The sequence below is a fragment of the Xenopus laevis genome, chromosome 5L (genome assembly GCF_017654675.1).
Source record: "Xenopus laevis strain J_2021 chromosome 5L, Xenopus_laevis_v10.1, whole genome shotgun sequence".
Taxonomy (NCBI): domain Eukaryota; kingdom Metazoa; phylum Chordata; class Amphibia; order Anura; family Pipidae; genus Xenopus; species Xenopus laevis.
In genome coordinates, this window is record NC_054379.1 from 10,938,687 (window position 1) to 10,961,628 (window position 22,942).

Sequence of the window (22,942 nt, forward strand, 5' to 3'; positions counted from 1 at the left end):
CAATTAAATATTCTGCATTGTTTCTGAAATAATCAAGTTAATCTTCACTATTACTCTCTCAGCATCTGTTTCTCTTCATTCTATCTTGATTCTGCAGTCTTGATTCTTCAGTTGGGCCTTCTTCCCTCGCTGCGGAAGGACATACATAGCGACATGCAAAAGTCCTTGGCTGAGCTGCGCACAGAACTAAGGGAAATCGGAGATAGAACCGCGCACTTTGAAAAATGCACCAGAAACTGCGCCAAGAGATGTGATCGTTCGGATACATTTCTACCATATCAAGGATCAGCTACTCAGAGACCACCGCTCCATACAAGACCTGCCCGATACCTACAAGGATATTTCCCTCTTTGCAGATCTTTCTACGGCAACGATAAGGAGTTTGCACACATCACTGCGAGAAAATAAAATCCTATACAAATGGGGGTTTCCCACAAAGTTGATCGTGACCAGAAATGGATCTACAACAGTTCTTCAGAAACCAGAAGATGGTCGGAAAGTTTTACCAGCATGGGGCATTCTGATGGAGCCTCACAGCCCCAACACTCCAGCACAGAATAGAAACAGAGTGGATGACACCAAAAACCCACATGAGACGTTCCCCATGAGTCGAGACAGTCTAAGTATATTTTTTCTCTTACTTGATAACAAGTTACTGCTGCTTTGAGTAACCCAGGATTAGATGGGCCTGGATCGGAGCCCCATAGAAATGCTCTCCCCCTAGATAAAAAGTTTTTTTTCCCTGCCAGTTCACCACTTTATGTACGGTAATACAGCTAGAATCCCATACATTTGGGAAGGATGAGGAAATGGTTGTTCCCCATACATGTATATAGTTGGCGCATAGCCCAAAATTATTCTAATCCCTGTTTTCCCCCAATGAACGTGCGGTATAATGATAATGGATGTATTTGTGTATAGTCTCGAACACTATGCTCTGCTACTATTAAGAGGTTGAAAGATGTAAGCCCTGGGGATCTCGCCTATGGTCATCAGCAACGAGATTTCAGGAAACATGGCACTTAAATGTATATCTATCAATGCTTAAGGTGTAAACTCCCCTTTCAAAAGGTCTAAGTTACTACATGAGGCCCATCGCGGCAAAGGTGACGTAATTTGGGTACAGGAAACCCACTTTAACCGTGACTCCCAGCACACCTTTGGTAATAATCAATATCAGCAGGTATACTCGGCATCGGCACAAGAAAAGAAAAAGGGAGTTGCCTTACTATTTAGCAGCCACACTGGCTTTGAACTGGAGAACCAATGGCGAGATCCACAGGGTAGGTACCTCTTTGTGATGGGACTGATCAAAGATGAATGCTATACATTTGTTAATATATATGCCCCAAATAAAGGGCAGTACAAATTTATTTCTAAGGTGCTGAGGAAAACTTAGTAAAACTTCTCCTTTTACTAATTGGCAAGCTCATAAAGCCACTATCAGGGGTTTGTACATTCAAATGGCCTCCAGAATCAAAAAACAACAAACTGCTAGAAAAAACAATCTGGAACAACAACTACTAAAATTACAAATGGAGAACAAAAAATACCCTTCAAAAAGGTTACCAAACAAATAGCATTAATAAGAGAGGAATTACACCTCATGGATTTGCAGAAAATGAAAACTAAAAATAAGGTACTACTACAAAAGGAACAAAATAGGAGAACTATTGGCAATATAAATAAAAAATATTAGGATAAGAATGCAAATACAATAACCTATATGATGAACAAAAACAGGTATTATATAATCCAAAACAAATAGCAGATTGTTTTGCTAGGTTTTACCAAAAGTTGTACAATTTAAACAGTGACCTAACACCCTACAACCCTCCAAAAAAGGCATTGAAGAATTCCTTCGACAGACAAAACTACCAAAACTAATCAGAAAACCGAAAGCAATAATAAATGCACAAATCACAGAAGCAGAAGTTGATAAAGCCCTTAAACATTTAAAACCACACTAGGCCACCGGTCCCGACGGCTACACAGCCATATATTATAAGAAATACTCAGATTTGCTTACCCCACAACTGATACAACTATTTAACTATGCTGCAGAACAACAACAGAGATGTTGGAAGCACACATTTCCTTAATCCATAAAGAAGGGAAGGACCCTAAACAATGTGCCAATTACAGACCAATTTGCCTGCTAAATCTGGATGTTAAACTTTATGCTAATATTTTAGCCACCAGACTACAAGAGATACTTAGTGACATCATCAATCTGGACCAGGTTGGCTTTGTAAAGGGTAGACAGTTTGTTGATCTTATGCAAATAATTAAGAAAAAGAAAATACCTGCCCTGGTGCTATCCCTGGATGCGTAGAAAGCCTTTGATAGGGTACATCATGGTTTTCTGGAACAGGCATTAAAAACTTATGGTATAGAAGGCTGTGGTTTGAAGGCTATTCTTGCATTATATTCTAACCCCATAGTGCGAATAAAAATGGGAGGATTTCTTTCAAACAGATTCACGCTCTCCAATGGCACACGCCAGGGCTGCCCCGTGTGCCCCCTAGTTTTTAACTTAATAATGGAAACCATGGCACAAACCATAAGGGATATGCAGGAGATACAGGGAATTGAAGTGGGACAAAGAGTACATAAAATAGGGTTATATGCCGACGATGTTAATATAGTAATTACTAACCCAGAGGAAGGAACAAATGTACTGCAAAGTATTCTGGAGTGGTTTGGAAGAGTGTCTTTCTATAAGGTAAATGTGGGCAAAACCAAAGCCATGAGTATCAGTATACCAGAAAGCATACAACAGAAACTACAAGCCACATACAAGTTCGACTGGAAACAGAATCAGCTGAAATACCTAGGAATATAATTCACAAAATCACTAGAACATTTATATAAAGCAAACTATCTGGGTTTACTTACCAAAATTAAAAAAGTGAAACTTGAAAAATCAGTATGGTTTCTTGGTTTGGCCGCATGGCAATTGTCAACATGATGGTCCTCCCCATAGTTCTATACACATTAAGAACTGTTCCAATATTGGTCCCAAAAGCCTTCTTCCAGGACATTCAAAAAACATTTACCTGCTTCATTTGGGAACATAAGAAGCTTAGAATAGCATAACACCTCATGACTCGACCCAACACCAAAGGAGGATTGGCGGTACCAGACATTGAACGGTACTACAAAGCCAACATCTTAGCACTAACATGTGCATGGCACCTACAGTCACAAACTAAAAGATGGCTGGAAGTGGAAGAGGACTGTGTTGCTCCCCAATCCTTAACATAAATTTTGTGGTCACAAATACTAGAATGGGTCGCCAAAGCAATATACATGGATACGGTGAAAGCTGGCCTACAAATTTGGGCGGAATGCTTAGGCCCGGAAGGTAGAATATCAATCCTGTCCCTTAATGCACCAATAAGAATGCTGGCGTTGCATACTGAAATCAATCTTAAGACATGGACTAATAAAGGATTATATATGATGGGCATCAGTTGAAGGCCTTTGAGGCGTATGAGGAGTATAACATACATAAATCCTTCTATAAATACCTACATGTTAGGCATTTGCTTTCAAAGTTTCCCAACCCTGCAATAGGGAGCGGACAACTCTGGAGATCCTGTGTAACAAAAGACCAGCTGCACCCAAAGGCATCGCAAGATGGTATGACCTAATATCTACAAGGACTCAACAGGGAAAGTTCCCTGCAATATTAAAATGGGAGAAGGACTTTCATCAAACCTTTACACCAGAAGACTGGTGGGGAGCCATCAAAAGAATGAAATCACACACCAGCTGTGCAGGTCATCTAGAAAACGATTACAAAATCCTACACGGATGGTATTATACTCCAGAAAAACTTGCCCAGATGTACCCAGGCACCAGTAGGCTATGCTGGAGAGACTGTAAGAGCAAAGGATCAATGATATATATATGGTGGAGCTGTAGTGTTTTACACAACTTCTGGTCCAGGGTATACCAAATTATTACACAAGTACTAAATATCAAAGTAACAAGATCACCAGCAATAGCCCTTTTCGGAATGTTTACAAATATAGAGGATAAGATATCAGAAATAATTTTAACACATATCTTCATAGCCGCAAGGAGATTAATAGCAAGATTCTGGAAACAAAAGGAAGCCCCAACATATGAGCATTTATTATCAGAAATAAACTCCAATATACAATATAAGAAAACAGCATTGAAAGCTACAAACCACCCTCTTAGTGAAAATCAAAAATGAAAACAGTGGACCCAGTTTTATGATCAAAAAACCAAAGGTTAATTAAATAAGAGAAAGAGTAGAGAAAGAGAGAAGAAAAAAACAAAACAAAAAAAACCCCATTGCAACAGGTAGAGATGAGAGGTTAGTAACAGAGCAGTGAGAATGTAAATGAACATAGACACAATTCGCACAAATAAAAGGTTGGACAGAGGTTTGAACAATTCCGCACTGGTTTATATCCTGGTTTCACAACAGGTTCAATATTACCCCACCCCCTCCCCCCCACCCCTTATAAATAGTGGCTATGCATAGGCAGCCCCGTCTGAGAAATCAGGGGAAAGAGTGGTGTATATTTTCCAATAAGATATAATGGAAATGAATGCTGATGCTGATACGCAGAAAGATTTCAGATGTATGATGTCAAAATGTTTGCAATGTCCTTGAAAAGTATGTACCACTATTTTATGCATTTGTGAATAAAGCCAAGCTTTGAATGAAAAAAATGGAGTCTATGGGAGATGGCCTTCCCATAATTAAGATCATTCTGGATAACAGGTTTCCAGATAACGGATCCTACTGTCCTTTGTCTGTAACTTTATTAACTATGGGTGTCTTGACCAAAATATTTACCTCCAAACAAAAAAAAAAAGCACTGTTCTAGTAAAAAACATTGTGCTAAGTTGATTACTTAACTTAATTTGGGTTCCCTCAGAATCATCTTATGATATATATAGACCTAAACAATACCAGTAATGGGGTCAGTCCAGCAGATTTAAACCAAGCTGCCAGAACCTCACTATGGGGCAAATTTATCAAAGAGTGAAGTTCCGCCACTAGAGTGAAATTCCGCAGCTCTCCATTCATTTCTATGGGATTTCGAAAGGCTTATTTATCAATGGGTGAAAGTGAAATTTCACCCTTTGATAAATACGCCTTTAAAAACCCCATAGAAATGAATGGGAAGTGGCGGAATTTCACTCTATTGGCGGAACTTCACTATTAACTTCACTCTTTGATAAATATACCCCTATGTGTCTCAGGAAAGAAAATGTGGTCTATCTTGAGTCATAGCTAAACGTATGGTGGCACCAGCCAATCTACCAAGTGACAAGAGCCCTACATGACACAAGATCCAAAAATTTGACCAATCAATCCAGTTGCCAGAACCTCACTATGTGTATGGACCTCTTGGGAGGAAGTTAGTCCTGCAATCATTCTCTCTGGAAAGAAATTGCAGTCTATCTCGAGTCATGGCTAAACCTATGGTGGCACCAGCCAATCTACCAAGTGACAAGAGCCCTACATGACACAAGATCCAAAAATTTGACCAATCAACCCATTTGCCAGAACCTCACTATGTGTATGGACCTCTTGTGAGGAAGTTAGTCCTGCAATCATTCTCTCTGGTAAGAAAATTCGGTCTATTTCAAGTCATAGTTAAACATATGGTGGCACCAGTCAATCTACCACGTGACAAGAGCCCTACATGACCCAAGATCCATCAACCGAATTACCAGAACCTCATTATGTGTATGGAACTCCTGGGAGGAAGTTAGTCCTGCAATCAATCTCTCTGGAAAGAAAATTTGGTCTTTCTCGAGTGCCTAGTTAAATGTATTGTGGCAACTGCCAATCTACCAAGTGACAAGAGATCCAGCAATTTCAGGGAAATTCTGCAATTTATTTGTGGCTAAACAGCACAATATACCACTGTTTGTTAGTGGCTACCTCATAATAAAAGATCTGTAATGTCCTACAAAAGCTTACAGCTGAACTAAATTTTATCAGTTGACTTTGCTATACATTAAGATATCTGTATAGTACAAAGCTACACTCTTGATTTTCTTTTTTTTTTGTAAATCCACAGCCCAAGCATACTTTCAGCTTGACTTTGAGAAAATGAGCTAAAGCCAAGACGGCATCATGCTTCAATAGTGTCGGATAAGTGTCAATAAATGCATCGATGCTAAATGTGTCAACGACTCCAGCTGTTACGGAATTAAACCGGATGCCATGATTGGCATACACGTCCACCTAAAACAGACAGCAAACAGAGAGCAAGCAGATCATAATCAATTAATATCTCCCAAAAGGGACCCTCCGCACGCACCTTATAAGAGACATACGATTAAATGTCACTTTCCCTTTAACCTTTGCTATTGGCAAGTTTTTGGATTTTACTTCAGAAAGTTCAGCGGAGAAGAGCTGTGCTATTTCGGAATCTATTCTCAGTCTATCACTTCTCTTCCTAGTGAAAATATGAACTGAAGTTCATAGTTATTTGGCTAAATGCCTAGTGGTGTATACACCGCCAATATGGAAGAAAACAAGAAGTCATATACATCTCATGACAAACTCTACTTAATTTTTTGAAATACTTTTCAAATCTGAAAGAAAACAAATTAGATAAACATGTTGCCCCTAACAAAATGATCAACACCAAAATCATTAAAAACCCGCTGAAATCGGCCCATTCTTAGACCTTTTCATAAGAACATTTTCTTCCATGCTGCTCCGAAGTATATAGAAGCCCATGGTTGCTGATAGTAGACAATCAAAAAATTCCAATTTAGGAAGGAGATTTTAAAAATGTTTTTTAATCTAGAATTATTTGCACCAGTGACTCGAACAATAGGGCATAATGTACCACGTCAACCTCAAGTTTGATACCATTATTATAACTGTTATAAACCAATAACTTCTACCCAATAAAAGTTGTGGGAATGAGCACTAGTAAAGGAACCGCACATCCTCTTTGAAATACTCCCCCAAATCCACATGCAAAAGAGAGTTTTATTAATGTACTTTATTTTTGCTCAATTATAGCTCTTGAAAAGTAAAGCATGTTCACAGTATTATCTCAGCCATGATTGGTTAACCTCATTTAGACATTAACCTACAGTATAATTGTATTTCTATGGTTTTGTCAATCAACACTACGTCTCCGCCTAAGATATACATTAAAGAAAAAAAAGTTTAAAAATGAAGGTATTGGTCTCAAAGCATTGCCATTCTTCCAGGCATTAACTGTCACCCTGACACCGCATGAAATGTGTCCGGTCGACAGTTATTGACATTCGGGTTAATGGCTGGAAAAATAGCAATGCTTTGATAGAGGCACCTTTTAAACCATATATGTATGTGAAAAATATTCACTGAACACATAAATGGAATTTATAGAGCTGTGTCAGTATTGTTTTAAATCATGGAAAAATGAACTGTTCAAGGAATTCAAGAAAAAAACATATTCAAGATTCTTAGATAACAGTTCATGCCATCATTGCCTAAGGCCTGCATGTTCCTTGAGAGATCTGAGACTTTGGTTCTGTACAGCAGGTAAAACAGTGTAGCCCATGGGCAACAGATCGCCTGCTTGACAAATTTTGGCCAATGCTGACATACTCGGTTAGCTGGAAGGGCAGGTAAGTCCCGGTAAACTTGAGATCTACTCAGTGTACTCAAGTTATTTGGCTGCCAATAAAAAGGTTACCAATATCAACCTACCCTAGTTGCATTACATGTTAAAGGGGACTTAACTTAGTCAAGCAACATGACTAAGGGGCACGAAACGCATAGGGCATTTAGGAGATATTCTTTTTTAATGTAAGTCAATAAATTATTTTACTTCACATTTGTGGCCCCATGGTTTTACTAGTGTGCCCAAAGCCCCTTTCAATGGTATTGCTGACCTACTGCCCCTGCCCATATGCCTGAGGCATAGAGACAGGGCAGGCAATATGTGATCGACAGCTTAATTTTTTTAATACATTTTTAACAGGTATGGATATTATAATGAAAAAATTATATTATACAGCTTTTTTGTGTGTGTGGGGACAGGTCCCCTTTAAACTTTTGCAGGGTGCTCTTACCGGGATTTATTCTTGCATGGTTGGCATTGAGAAAGGTTTCCAAACTGTGGGAGGGTGAGGGCCCATTGTCTATGCCCAGTATACACCTAAACTTTAGTAGGGTGACTGTTGTAGTGGTGTTATTTAACTCACTAAAGAATGAGCCTGACCTAGCCAAAAATTCTAAAAAGCTCTGCCCTACTGTGAGAGTATTGTACATAATCTGTGAGAGATATGGCAAGCAGTAATATAAGCAGCAACAGACTTGGGGGTATGGGGCCCACTGTGGTTGTCACCTCGGGGGCCTCTACAACCAACCCAGGCCCCTCACCCCAGTCACAACCCCCCTCCCAGGACCCCAGTTGCAACCCCCCTCCACCTCCCCTTCCCAGAGGAACTTGTTTCCTCTTCTCATAGCCACAATCGGGAGGTCGGGGGGCAGTGCACAAGGTCTTAGGAAGGGAATTGGTCTGGATCAGTGGCCTTACTAGAGCCGTGGCCCATAGGGTTTTTTCCCGGTGTCCCACCAGCCCAGTCCGACCCTGAATATAAGTCAAAAAGTTGCTATACCCATATGTACTATTACACAGGAAAATTCAATAGACTTCATGTTTATGGAGGGCTTCTTAGCCTGCAAATTCAAATGACGTTAAAACATAAATCAAGTAAATAAAAAACAGGAGTGGGACAAAAGCAACAAAGCCAGACCGGTGATGACTTAAAGAATCTGGTCCTTAATCCCCTTCGGACCCAAGAAGAATAAACACATACAGAAAGAATAATATGAACCCTTGTATGGGAAGAAATGTTTCTTTTGACAGAATGTTAAAAAATGGGGGGACTCTGTATATACAGTAAATCTAGCAAGAAATGAGCCTTTTTTTGAAATGTGCTAAAAATACACAAAAATATACTGTATAACTGGGTATGAAATTCACAGGCACGCTTTGCATTGTGGGATACAGAAGAAATTGGAATAGAAATGCTTTAAACGGTTAGATGATTGACGGTGGTTCATAAAGATTATTTTTAAAAGTATATAAGAAGTGCTTATTAAGCTGCTGAAATGCAGTATTAGGATTAGCATTGTCAATGAAAGGTTAGGGCTCAACGCATGATTCTGAAAAGATTTCATACCTCTTAAAATAGCAGCTTAGCTCAAAGATCATATAATTGGGGGCTATTAATCTATAAGAGCTGCTGGACTACGGCAAACACACTCAGAGGCAGTGCTATAAAATCTCCATTTTGTCTCTTAGTGCTTATGCATGTAATGTATGTTAAACACATATAGAACAAATACACTGGAAATAGAGGGACCTACACTATGTTTAAAGGGATACTGTCATGGGAAAAAATGTTTTTTTTCCCAAAACTTATCAGTTAATAGTGTGCTCCAGCAGAATTCTGCACTGAAATCCATTTCTCAAAAGAGCAAACAGAGTTTTTTATATTCAATTTTGAAATCTGACATGAGGCTAGACATATTGTCAGTTTCCGAGCTGCCCCTAGTCATGTGACTTGTGCTCTGATAAACTTCAGTCACTCTTTACTGCTGTACTGCAAGTTGGAGAGGTATCACCCCCACCCTCCCCCCCGCAGCCTAACAACAGAAAAATGGGAAGGTAACCAGATAGCAGCTCTCTAACACAAGATAACAGCTGCCTGGTAGATATAAGAACAGCACTCAATAGTAAAATCCAGGTCCCACTGAGACACGTTCAGTTACATTGAGTAGGAGAAACAACAGCCTGGAATTCCAGAGGTAATGAGCAGCAAGTTAGAAAGGTTTGAGACGAGAGGTGGCAGTGGATGTGTTTGGTGTGAAGAGAAGGTGGCTCTGAGAGGAGCGGAGAAGACGTCCAGGAATGTACAGTGAGACAAGAGAAGGAAATGTAGTGAGAAGCAGAAAAGTGAAGGGCTTTGAATGTTAGCAGAATAATTTGATATGCTATCCTTTGCTTAACAGGCAGCCATGCTAGGGATTTTAGTTGGGGTTGAGCAGGTTCCCTTTCAGGAGAGTGCAGAAGGATAGGGGTAGCAGAGTTTAAGATTGATTGGAGGGGAGAGAGATAGGAGTCAGGAAGACTGGTGCTTTTTGGGAGATTTTCCCCTTAAAATGTGCTCTAAATAAAGGGTAATTGATCCTGTTTTGTTTCATGGGACACTGGCTACAATACTGCCCTTGTTTTACAGATAGAATATGGAAACCCAAGAGCTGAATGCTTGGAATTGTGTTTGTGGTGTCCAATTTAGCCTGCTATGAGCCTAGATGATTTGAGCAATGATCTGCTAGAGATTTAAAAGATCTAATATTATTGCTGAACATATTCTTTAGAAAGGTACTTCACTTAGTAGTAGTAGTCATTTCATCGGTAGTACTCATAAACAGGTGTCTAACCTCAATATACTTGCTAGCACAGTGTTGCCCTGGTCTTAACCACTGCAAGTTCCTACACTGGCAGGAGTGAAAAATTCACCCACACTACCGCCCTTCTTCCCAGGGCTAGGGGTAGGAATCTCCCGCCGTGATTACTGCAACCTACTCCTCACAGGTATTCCAACAAGTCGTCTTTCACAATTCCAATCTGTTCTAAATGCTGCTGCTAGACTCATTCATCTATCTCACCGCTCAATATCAGCTGCTCCCATATGCATGTCCCTTCACTGTCTCCCAATCTCCTCTAGAATCAAATTCAAATTACTCACTCTTACATTTAGGGACCTTAACAGCGAAGCCCCTCCCTATATTTAATCTCTGATCTCCAAATACTCTCCCTCACGCAACCTTAGCTCTGCTTCTGATCTTTGCCTCGCTTCTCCTCTCATCACTTCTGCCCATTTTCGTCTACAAAACTTATCTCAGGCTTCTGCTTTTCTCTGGAACTCTCTGCCTCGAGCTGTCAGACTTTCTCCTTCTTTCCAAACTTTCAAACGCTCCTTAAAGACTTAAAGACCCACTTGTTTAAAAAAGCTTATTCAATGTACCTTAATTAATCAATCATTACTGTATCATAAAAAAAATTCAAAATACCTAATGTCTCGATTGTACCCTAACTTTTAGTTTGTAAATTCTAATTTGTAGGGCCCTCTAATCCTATTGTACTCTGTAAACCCATGTTTGCTATTTACCATTGATTCCCTGTTTGTTATAAACAAGGTAAAGCACTGCATATCTTGTCGGCAGTAGAGGCACCTGCCTAGGGCGCAACAATGGGGGGCTCTGGGCATCTACCTGTTGAAGGGTCCTCTGCCTACTCTGCACGTTTGCACGCATGCACGGAGTGGAGAAAGATGGCCAGCTAGGTTGCCTAGGGTGCCCAGTCGGCTTGGCCCGCCCCTGACTGCCTTGCTCCTGGTTGAGCTCTGCACCTACCTCAAGATGGACTTTAATCTGACATAAGGTACAGAGAGCAGCAATGCATCAGGCAAAATTGTTGGGTAAATGAGCAGTAAGTAAATAAGGTTTTGCTTCCCTTATAGCTCTTTTTATAGCTCACTTTTGTCTGGGACATGACTTCCAATGTTTTCCAATCTCCCATTTTTACATTTTAAACTGGGAAAGATTCCCTGCCAGCTCCCTTTAATCTTCTATCTAATCTTGCACAGTGGTGTAACTACAGAGGAACACCCTGGTGACTACACTATATTAACAATAATGCACTAGGTTTGTTTTTTTCCATAGCCTGTGGCGATGATCTATAACCGTAACTTGCTTTGGTGATCCAGTGGAGGAACGGTAAAAAAGATCGGCAAAAATCTTGCAAATGTTGTTTGTTTTTGCAATTTTAACTCTGTTATACGTTAACTATAGAGGAAGCAGACCCCATAGGGGGGCTGGGAAACTGAGGGGCCCAGAAAATGGGGTGAGCTTCCTCTATAGCCACTACACTAAGAACTTGTGTGTGACCAATGAGGGGTGCTGGGCAGCTACCTGTTGAAGGGTCCTATTGTTGAAGGCTCCTACGAAAAGCACGGAGGGGAGTGAGGTGTCCAGCTAGGCTGCCTAGGGCGACTGGTCGGCTTGGCCCACTACCCCTACCCCTGTGGGCCATTCATAAGGTCCTTTTCAGAATTCCAATGAGCTTCTCTCACCTATGCTCAGGTTCCCCAGTGCCATTCCTCTATATCCATATAGAGGTCAAAGAGACCTAAAGCCTGGCTCTTGGGCCAAAATAAGCTCCAACCTAACCCTATCCCTACAAGGATCATTCTCAGCCCGTTTTTTACTAGACTCAGTTACAGCCAGAAAAAGTAGTATTTGGACATCACTAAACCTCAAATGATTCTTGAAATTTCAATAAATAATGGGATAATTTTAAAAACCTATGGAATCAACAGGAATCTATATTCTGCTTACAGACAGAAAAGTCCCTAGCATTGACATAAGGCCACTGGACATGTACCCTGTTTCACAGGCAATCAGGACAATTCCCCCAGCATTCTCTAATAAGATTCTGTTTCATTCTAAAAAAAAAACCAAAAACTCAATTTACATTTTCGAATAAAGTGGTTTTGTGTTTCTGTTGGCAGATTTGAAGATCTCCATAAACACAAAATACAAGTGGCACAACATTGCCTGCTAGCGATTGTTTCAAATTAAGATCATGGTACAAAGCACAAGATATAATCAAAGAAAATCAAATTAAAATAGACAAATAGTACAGACAAAAGTGTGATATACTAAAAGCTATATATGGGTCCCGTCAGCTCAGATTTTTATTGCATAGTATGTGCTTAAATATTTCTAATAAGGTTGTTTCCACATTGTTATACATAGAAATAAAAAAGACAAAATTCAACCAATTTCTTCAGCAGAAAATAGAGAAGTTTCACGTGGCCATCTAGAGGAGAATTCAGCAAATGCTACAAGACTAGTATGTTTTACACTTCTTTTCCCAGTTTAACAATGGATTTCAAATTCTGCCCTTTGCACTGGGATTAAGGACAAGTGTTTTTTTGTGAATTCTAATTTAGCATGCTTTTGACTAATCGATTTAAAAAGAATTGCACAGTAGGAGGCTATGCAAGATGCATGACTTCAGTGGCAAGTCCTGCGCATATATATTGCTTTAACCAGTTTAGCACAGGTATGCGATCCGTTAATCATAAACCCATCATCCAGAAAGCTCCAAATTATTAATAGGCTACCTCCCATAAACTCCATTTTAATCAATTCACATTACGTCCTCTGTAATAATAAAACAGTAACATTTACAGGTATGGGATCCGTTATCCGGATATATCCAAAATGCTCCGAATTACGGAAAGGCCGTCTCCCATAGACTCCATTTTATCCAAGTAATCCACATTTTTTAAAATGATTTTCTTTTTCTCTGTAATAATAAAACAGCAGCTTGTACTTGATCCCAACTAAGATATAATTAATCCTTATTGGAAGTCAAACCAGCCCATTGGGTTTATTTAATGTTTATATTATTTTCTAGCAGTCTTAAAGTATGAAGATCCAAATTATCCAAAGATCCATTATCTGGAACAGCCCAAGTCACGAGCATTCTGGATAACAGGTCCCATAACTGTACTTGATCCTAACATATATAATATAAACCTTATTAAACGTATTGGAGACAAACTAAACCACTGGAATTATTTCATGTTTAAATTTTTTTTTACTACACTTAAGGGCAGATTTATCAAAATGTGAGATCACAGCTCACCACAGAAATACTCATCCACTTTCTATTTATTCCTATGGGATTTTTAGAAGTGTATTTAGTAAATGGTGGTTTCACCCACTGATAAATACGACTCTACAAATCCCACAGGAATTAAATAGGTCCAATACCTGTATACCATTACCACCTTTTTGTCTTCAACTAAAGCTGGCCATAGACGCAAAGATCCGATCGTACGAATCGTGGATTCGTGCGATTTTCGGACCATGTGTGGAGAGTCCCGACATTTTTCGTCCGTCGGAGATCGGTCGTTTGGTCGATCGGACAGGTTAGAAAATTTCTGTCGGCTGCCGATAATATCTCTGCGTGTATTGGCGATCGTACGATTTTCAGAGGAAGACTGTCACTAGTGTTGTCAGACATAAGTATCGTACGATTGCTGTCAGGGGCAGAACATTGGGTGATCTGTTCTTATTTGATCGGAATGGTAAAGACTTTGATCTGAATGGTTAGTGGAGGGTCGGGAGATGGGAAAGTCCGATCGTACGTTGATTCGTACGATCGGATCTTTGCGTCTATGGCCAGTTTAAGAGACAGACTAAACAGATTTCCAAATCTTTTCTACCAGTCAGTAGTTCCATGGAAAACTATTTGTACCAATTTGGTATGTCCCCCCCGAAAGACAACCACTGCTACTTGTTTTTAGGGAACTAAAAACTATTTGCACAAAGCAGTCAAATTAATTCTGATATATCAGTACATTTCCTGACAGGCAGCAAATTGTTAATAACTATAATAAAACTGAAAATGCCGGGAACCCTAAGAATTCCAGAGGTTACAATTTTAACAAACTCTTTGCCCCCCACACACACTGAAATTAGCAGAGCAGAAAAAGCTTGATAACAAAAACTGTCCATTGTTTTTATCCAGTAACGAAACTACGAGGCACGGAGCCTGGGTGCAAGCTATGCCCCCCTCCGGAAGCAAAGGTTGAGCAGATTCGCAATGAGAAGTGCCGGCGGACTCTGGTGCAATCACACTTCCTGCACCCCTGGTAGTTCCACCACTGTTTTTAACACAAACTTATGCACAGCAATGCTGTCCTGTCCAGGATGTCAATACCCTGATCCTTGGCAAAATAAACATGCTACTTCAGGCTAATCCTAAAAGTCCACTTCCGGGTAATCCTAAAATGTTTTGAACATCCTTAAGGTCTGGGACAGTCAAACAATTTTTCTCGCTTCCCCAACTTTAAAAACAAATCTAACTGTACCACTAACTGGAACCCCTAACTGAGCCCCGATACCTTCTAGCAACTCAATAGCCTACAAACTAAAACTCAATCTTCGCTTGAATATCCAAGAAAAACCTTACACCCAACTCCAACAGCAGATAGACATTACTGTAAAGAAACCATTATTGGCTTCTTAATTTCTTTTTCCATGCTTAGGCTCTTTAAATTGATAGGGTTAGAGATTAACTGATTAAATAACCCAGAACATTATGACCTTCAGTACATTAACTAATAGAATGTTTGGATCATCTTAGTATATATCTAATCTGCACGTGTCATTCTGAGGATATAGGGTGCTGGGGATAAAGTACTAGGAATTTCTAAAAGGTGTCAGTTCTCATTCAAGTTAGCAGTATTTGTCCAAGTAACTCGATACCAACAAATCAGATATGTCAAGTATAAATATATACTAAATTAAGTGTACAATACTCTGGTCAGTCCACAAAATCACCATGTTTGCTTATAGACCATAACAAGCATGGAAGAAGCAAAGTCAGTTTGGTGCGCTTATCACTTCCAGACCCTAGAGGTCTACATTCCACCAATCATCATTACCAATGAATGAAAAAAGGGTAAATCTCAATAACATACAGTACTATATGTCTGACCAAGTGGGACAAGCTGGCCAAGGAGAGATTATTTAGATTGGAAAATAGATATTTCTATGTTCTCCCACCATTATCTCCCTTTTACAAGTCTATAAAAACTCTGTGATTTCTTTGTTCTGAGTTCTGACTCTTTGTGAGTTCAGAATCCACAAAGTTTGTGTCAAATACACTTTCTCTGTCACTTCAAGTGGTCTCATTAACTGAATTTCCCAGACAGTAGCATCAGTTATCTTTCCAGGGGGCACAATGGCATCACTTATTACAGTGTAAACTGTGGGTTTGTCTACTTGACAAATTCAATAATTTCAAAAATGGGTTGGAGGTCCATAGCAACTGAGAAGATTAGATATTAGGGATGCACCAAATCCATAAATTTTGGATTCAGCCCAATACAACGCCAACCCCTAATTGGTAAAATAATATTTGAATTTAGAATAAGAATGAAAATATTGTACCATTGTGAATTAGAGAGGCTTCTGTACAATCCCCATATACATATTTATACATAGTTATCAAATCACCACTTAAACGCCACTTCTCCAGCATGAACAACCCCAACTTGGCCAGTCTTTCCTCATAGCTAAGATTTTCCATACCTTTTACCAGCTTAGTTGCCCTTCTCTGTACCCTCTCTAATCCAATAATGTCCTGTTTGAGTGATGAAGACCAAAACTCCATGGCATATTCTAGATGGGGCCTTAGTGCTCTGTACAGTGGAAGAATAACCCCTTCCTCCAGTGAATCTATGCCCCTTTTAATACAGCTCAAGAAATTTTGCCCTTAAAGCTGCCATTATGGATTTGCCTAGTGCAGTCCCTTAAAGGGTATAAGTGGCTTGCATATTTTTTACATCCCAGGTGCATGACTTTACATTTAATAACATTAAATCTCACCTGCTATTTAGCCGCTCAGATTGCCAGTTTGTCAAGATCCTGCAGCAAGGATGTCCCCCACTGTCCAGAATCTTACTAACCTCATCATAAAAAGCAATCAAATTTGGCTGACATGACCTGTCCTTCACAAAGCCATGCTGATTGCTGCTCATAATGTCATTCACTAGGACAAAACTTTTAAATGTGATCCCTTAAAAAGCTTTCAAATAATTTGCCCACCACGGATGTCAAACTTACTAGCCTATTATTGCCAGGCTGGGATCGTAATCCCTTTTAAAGTATAGGAATGACATCAGCTTTCCTCCAATCTATAGGTACCATACCAGATGCATGCGAGTCTAAGAAAATCAGAAATAGAGACTGGTCTAAAACTGAACTAAGCTCTCTTAGAACCCAAAGGATGTATTCCGTCAGGCCCTGTCGCCTTGTTCCCTTTAGTTTTAGTAAAGCTTTATGAACCATATTCTCTCAAAAACGATAAGGACCGCTTCAACTCACCACCACTTAGCTGCTCCTCTGTAATGCCGGGTGCTCAGTCCGCAGTGTCCCCACTGCCAACAGTAAATATACGAACAGGACGGCACACCGGTAAAAAACAGGTTTTTATTGTAGAGTACTGCAAAGGTACATAGGCCTTACGCGTTTCGGGAACACCTTCCCTTAATCATAGGCAACGATGATGCCTATGATTAAGGGAAGGTGTTCCCGAAACGCGTAAGGCCTATGTACCTTTGCAGTACTCTACAATAAAAACCTGTTTTTTACCGGAGTGCCGTCCTCCTGTTCGTATATTTTATGAACCATATCCTGAGTCAGTCACTGACTAGATTGAGCTGAACCAATAGTGCAACTATGAGTTGAGTCTCCTCTTTTGTATACACTGACGAAAAAAACTGATTTAGCACATTTGCTTTTTCTGTATCTGTTACAACAATACTTGTACCATTATTTAAAGGAGCCACACTCTCAACCCACATCTTTTTACTATTAATATGATTCTGATTTGGTTTCGGCCAAATTTGAATCCTGCAAAATGCACTAGACGTTGGCCAAATCATGGATCTGTTAATATCGACATTTCAAGGTTGGTCTAATTGCAGTTCTGGCATCAAGAAGGGCTCATTTAATGCTTCCGAGGAAGATTTAAAGGAATATAAACCCTATATACAGATTTTACATAATTAAATACTGAATGAGAGCAAGTCAAAATATTTAGAGTGACCTGAAATCTCTTCAACAAAATCAAGCACATGAAGGTCCACCTCATTTGGCTGCAAGAGGGTCAATGGTTGGCCTGCACTGCAGGAATAGAGAGAATCAGGAACAGTACTGAGTTTGATAGTGAGCAAGCCATTATTATCTACCTATACTCCGCACAGCATATAATGTGCACAGTGAAGCGAGAAACAGTGAGCATTGCAGATTAAAGGACTAACAATGAAGTAGACAGCGAAATCCCTTTGGTCATCAATCTTGTTATAATATGAATAGCATTCTTATTTGCTAGAGTCCTGCTATAGCCTATTAAACTGGAAGCACTGTAGGGAAGGATGGTCACAGGGAAGCTCATACATATGCATAGGCATTACAGTAATATAACAGCATATGCTGACACTTTCCTATTCTTATGTGTTTCATCATTACAGTCTCCTAGAAATGCAGCAGAAAAGCCTTTGGATATTTAAATATATTAAGGCTCTGCACCTTAAAGAGCCACCACACCTACATGTTTAATGGGATCTCTCTGTAGAAACTATAAAAAGAACGTATGGAGCTTCTCCTAATGAGTGTTCTGGATATGGCCGTGTTCTGGACACCGCACTTTAACATCATACTACACTCATTGAACTGCAAGATCAATCCTTTTTCTGGTTCCTTCCGAATAAATTGTAAAACTGGAGTAGGGAAATCGACAGTCATACTGAAGCTGTGCTCAGAATGAGAAACAATGGCAGCTGAGACAAGACTGAAAGTGAGCCAATAAACCATGCACAGAAATATGGGGAAAAGGACATCAAATACACCACAACACTATTTTGGATTTGGCCATATCCCCGAATCCTTCATGAAAGATTTGCCCGAATACCGAACCGAATTTGCATATGCAAATTAGGGGGAGGAAACAGTGGAGATTTTTTTTTTACTTCCTTGTTTTGTGACAAAGTCACTTGATTTCCCTCCCCACCCCTATTTTGCATATGCAAGATATTTACATTTTGGGATTCATATTCTGTTTGGCCAGGTACATGGATTCACACTTGGAACACATTCATCATAGCTATGAGCGCTGGTCAAAAACGAAAGTTTTCCCAATAATCGACTCGTGGATACCGTCATATTTAGCAATCCATTTGGTCAGATAACACTGATCCACTCATCTGGTTGATGGAACAGGTGAATAGAGGGCAGCATGGAGGTGAGTAGCTGTTCTCACATCTGGATCTGCCAATGGCTGGTGTACACAGAGAAGTGCCACCCGATGCAGCGTATTCTGTTTTCAGTTCGGTTAAACCAATTGTAATCATTTTAGATTGTAATAATAAATATATAAAGCCCTGGCTCGCACTACGTAGATAAATTATGATAATGATGAATCTCATGGATCACAGGGCAGAATCTCAACTGTCCAAACTCTCTGCCAAGTTGTACCAAAGATTGGGTGGTAAGGGCAAAACTATCCAAGCTGCCAACACCTGTTCCTTATACGCTTACCTTAATGTGGTGATGTTGATCACCAGCCCCTTGGATGATGCTCCTAGTGGCTAGAAGCAGGTGCTTATCTTTGAATTTCTGGCTTGGAGACAAGTTTTGGTTTCATAAAAACCTGCTGTACTGCCACAAAGAGCCTCCTGTAGGCTGTCAGTCCTCATAGAGGCTACCAAATAGCCAATCACAGCCCTTATTTGGCACCCCCAAGGACTTTTTCATGCTTGTGTTGCTCCTCAACTCTTTTTTTCAACTATTTTTACACATTACCCCAGATGTAATAAAAAGTCACTAAGTTTGCCCAGGAGCAGTAACCTATAGCAACCAATACGTTTTTAAATAGGTGACCAGTAAATGCTACCTGCTGATTGGTTGCTATGGGTTACTGCTCCTTGGCAAACTCTGAGTCTTTTATTACATAACCCCCTTTTTGTATAAGCAACTGTAGATTCCAATGAATTGACAGTTTTGTGAATTTTTGCCAAAGAAAAATGCAGCAAATATCCTTTTTTGATTTTTCTTATTCTTACAATAGCTTTTTAGAGTTCTCCCTCAGCCTAACATTGTGTTATCGCTGATGCTAACAATTAAATTATGCTACTTGGCATCTGCTGACCCCAAATTGCTTGTTTGTGGGGAATCACTTTCTTAAACAAAAGAAATCACTATAACACAAACACACACCAATTTCATCTGCTGCGACCAACTGCTATTGCTATCCGTTTGGGACTTAATGCTTGAGTCAGTTAACAATAGTTAAGTTGAGGGAGGTGATTAATAAACACAAAAAATAATAAATCTTACATTTGTAAAAAAAATTTGGATATTTTTTATCTTGATGATAGTCGTCATTCTGTATAACTTTGCCACATGGTATAATTGAACAAAGAACCTAAGAATCTACATATGAGGAGCACCTCAAATAATTATAATATGCATAATATTTAAATTTTCTTGATGGTATGTGAAATCTTATAGAAAAATGAAAAGGACCTCATTGGATGTGCGGCACATGTTTGCATGTTCAAGCCAGACAGCGGCAGTCAGTACAGCCATAATTAGACAAAGATACACTCGGGAGGGAGTGAATTAGTTCAATTCTGCCTTCAATTTGGCCGATTTCCAGCCCTGCCACGGCCTGTCTTACAAATACTCGGAAAAGATTACGCTATGCTAAGTGAACACAGATTAAAACATTCAGCAACGCTGAAACATGATGTTTGCCAGAAATGTACCGGGATTAAAATAAGATTGTCACGAAAATATACAGCTGTTGGGTTTGCCATGAGTACGAAAGTCAGCCATGATCATGCATACCTGTATTCACAATTCTAAAATGTTTTTAGTAAGAAAAAACATACACTGTAATTACTGAAGTACCTGTCCTTAAAATGACTCTGAATATTAATTACATTTATATATTTTTTCTGCTAGATTAACCGTAGCAGAATCCTTGCAATTCCCAGTAAGATATGGGGTATATTTTTAAATTCTTTAAATTTTGGCCCGTTGACTGTACTATACTGCCCCAGGTGGTCTTGACCCAGCCCTCCTCTCTATGTAATCAGTCTCTAAACTCAGTAAGTGACAGCAGAACAGAACATGTAGATCAGAATCAGCAGAAAAGAAGATGGGGAGCAACTGGGGCATCTTCAGGGGCACAGACCTTCGCTGCCAAACAGCTGTGGTTGCTTTGTGCTGGTAAAGAGGCCCAAAGCCTAATTATTTAAGTTTTAGTTCTACATTCATTTTGTGTAGTTTCTGTAAAGTGTCGATCAGTTTATTCCTTATACTGTATTGTGTTCTTTGAAAACTGCATGTAAAAATGTAAAAAGAGTTGGGGAGCAACACAATCATGAAAAAAAGTTCCTGGGGGTGCTAAATAAGGGCTGGGATTGGCTATTTGGTAGCCTCTACGTGGAATGGCAGCATATAAGAGGCTCTGTACGGCAGTACATCTGGTTTTTATGAAACCAAAACTTGCCTCCAAGCCTGGAATAAAAAAATAAGCACCTGCTTTGAGGCCACTGGAAGCAACAAACAAGGGGTTGGTGAGTAACATGTTGTTCATGAACCACTGGTTGGGGATCACTGTTCTAGAATTTGTAGAATGCCTACCTGCTCTTTCAGATACTTCTGAAAGCCCATTTAGAAGGTTAATAAGATTTGTTATAAGATATTTTGCATGCTAACTGTCCCCCTAGATTATCTTGGAACTATGATGAACAACTGAAACCTTGTTATGAACAAAGTATGGCCCTGAATAAAAGTTGGCCATCAAGTCTAACAACACCACCATTCTAGAGCATTGAGAACCACTTAGAACCTGTTTGGAAGAATATTTCTTAGTATCTTTAGTAACAACAGGACATCAATTTACAAACCACCCTAGAAACCAGATTAAAACGTGGTTGTTTATTTTTGCTTTTATCAAAGACCTAAAAACTTCAGTTAAAATAAATATATACAATAAGACTTGCCTTCATCAGCAGACACCTCACTGCTATAACCATCATACTCAGCAGACAATGGACTGTATTTCTTCCTCGTTTCCCAAGTGTCATTTTGTTGCTTATCTGTGGTACTCCGGTTGGTGTGCAGTCGCGTCATTGCTTCTTGGTATTTACCCAGGACTTCATCTTCACTTTCTGATGATGACCCATGGAAGTCTCGACCTACTGAGAAATGAAGAAGCATATAATAAGTGTTTTTTTATGTGTTTTTTCAAGGTAATTTTCATTATTTGTCCTTATATAGCATTTCTCTCTGCCCCACAGTTTAAAATGATACTGACACCTTATGCAAAAAATGCCTATGTCATTAACAGAAACTTCTTTGTTCAAAGCTAAGGTCTATGTCACCTAGCATGAAAGACATGTCCTGCATCCTTCATGCCATCGGCACATTTAAGCATTTTTGGGCCAAAAACTACCTGGCATGAATGGTAGCATGGTTTGCATGCAAGGCAATGATTGGAGGCATCTATGGGCTTTTCTGCCAGTTGAAATATACAGTACAAACAAAAAAATGTTAAGCCTGACATAAGCCTAAGGGGTTCTAACAATACAGCTGCCACAACATCCAGACCTGAACTGCAAGGTCTGTTCTCCTTTTTCTCCAGGGTGCAACCCAACTTACAGGGAAGGTTAAGTAATCAGAGGAAGGTAGTTTGGGCCAAGAATCCTTTGGGGTTTTTTTTTTTAAATGTGAATTTTGGTCATAGCAAAGTGATGTTTCTGTATAATGTGTCAGAGTCTCTGAACTGTTTCCCTATGCACAGAAAGCTAATTCTGAGGTTAAATGTTGAGTGTTCAAAGGGCAGTAAACACCTAATCTAATAGCTAAACAAAAAGAACACAATAAATAAAAAGACTTGTGAGGGAAGTATATTCTGTCTATTTTTCAGTGCAATCCACGGTTTCCTACTTTTTTGCCATTATAAAGCACTAATGAAAAATTGTCTTGTTTTTCAGAAAGGGTAATTTCTTACATGGGAGATAAGCAACTTTGAATAAACAAACACCAACCCCTCCAAACGGTACCCTTTGAAATCCTGTTTAATTCTTACGCTGGCCATGCATGAACTGGAGGTGGGCAATATTGAGCTGATCTGATAGGCTGGCCATTAAGGTGGCCATGATGTAACAATTATGATCTTTCCTGCAGAAGATCATTCGTTTTCAATACAGATGTGTAGAGCTGAATCGCCAGATATACAGATAGAAACAATAAAATTCTACATGTATT

The 22,942-nt window shown here is 39.5% G+C and overlaps 1 protein-coding gene across 3 annotated transcripts in view; it reads right to left on the reverse strand.

Annotated features, from left to right (window-relative positions):
* The window catches only part of LOC108716440 (synaptotagmin-14-like), a 116,818-nt gene that overhangs the window by 49,207 nt on the left and 44,669 nt on the right, over nt 1-22,942 (reverse strand). For all 3 annotated transcript variants that reach the window (XM_041562521.1, XM_018262569.2, XM_041562522.1), the window contains one exon: nt 21,676-21,873. In XM_041562521.1, the coding sequence (XP_041418455.1) occupies nt 21,676-21,873 (198 nt within the window). The remainder of the gene's footprint in view (nt 1-21,675; nt 21,874-22,942) is intronic.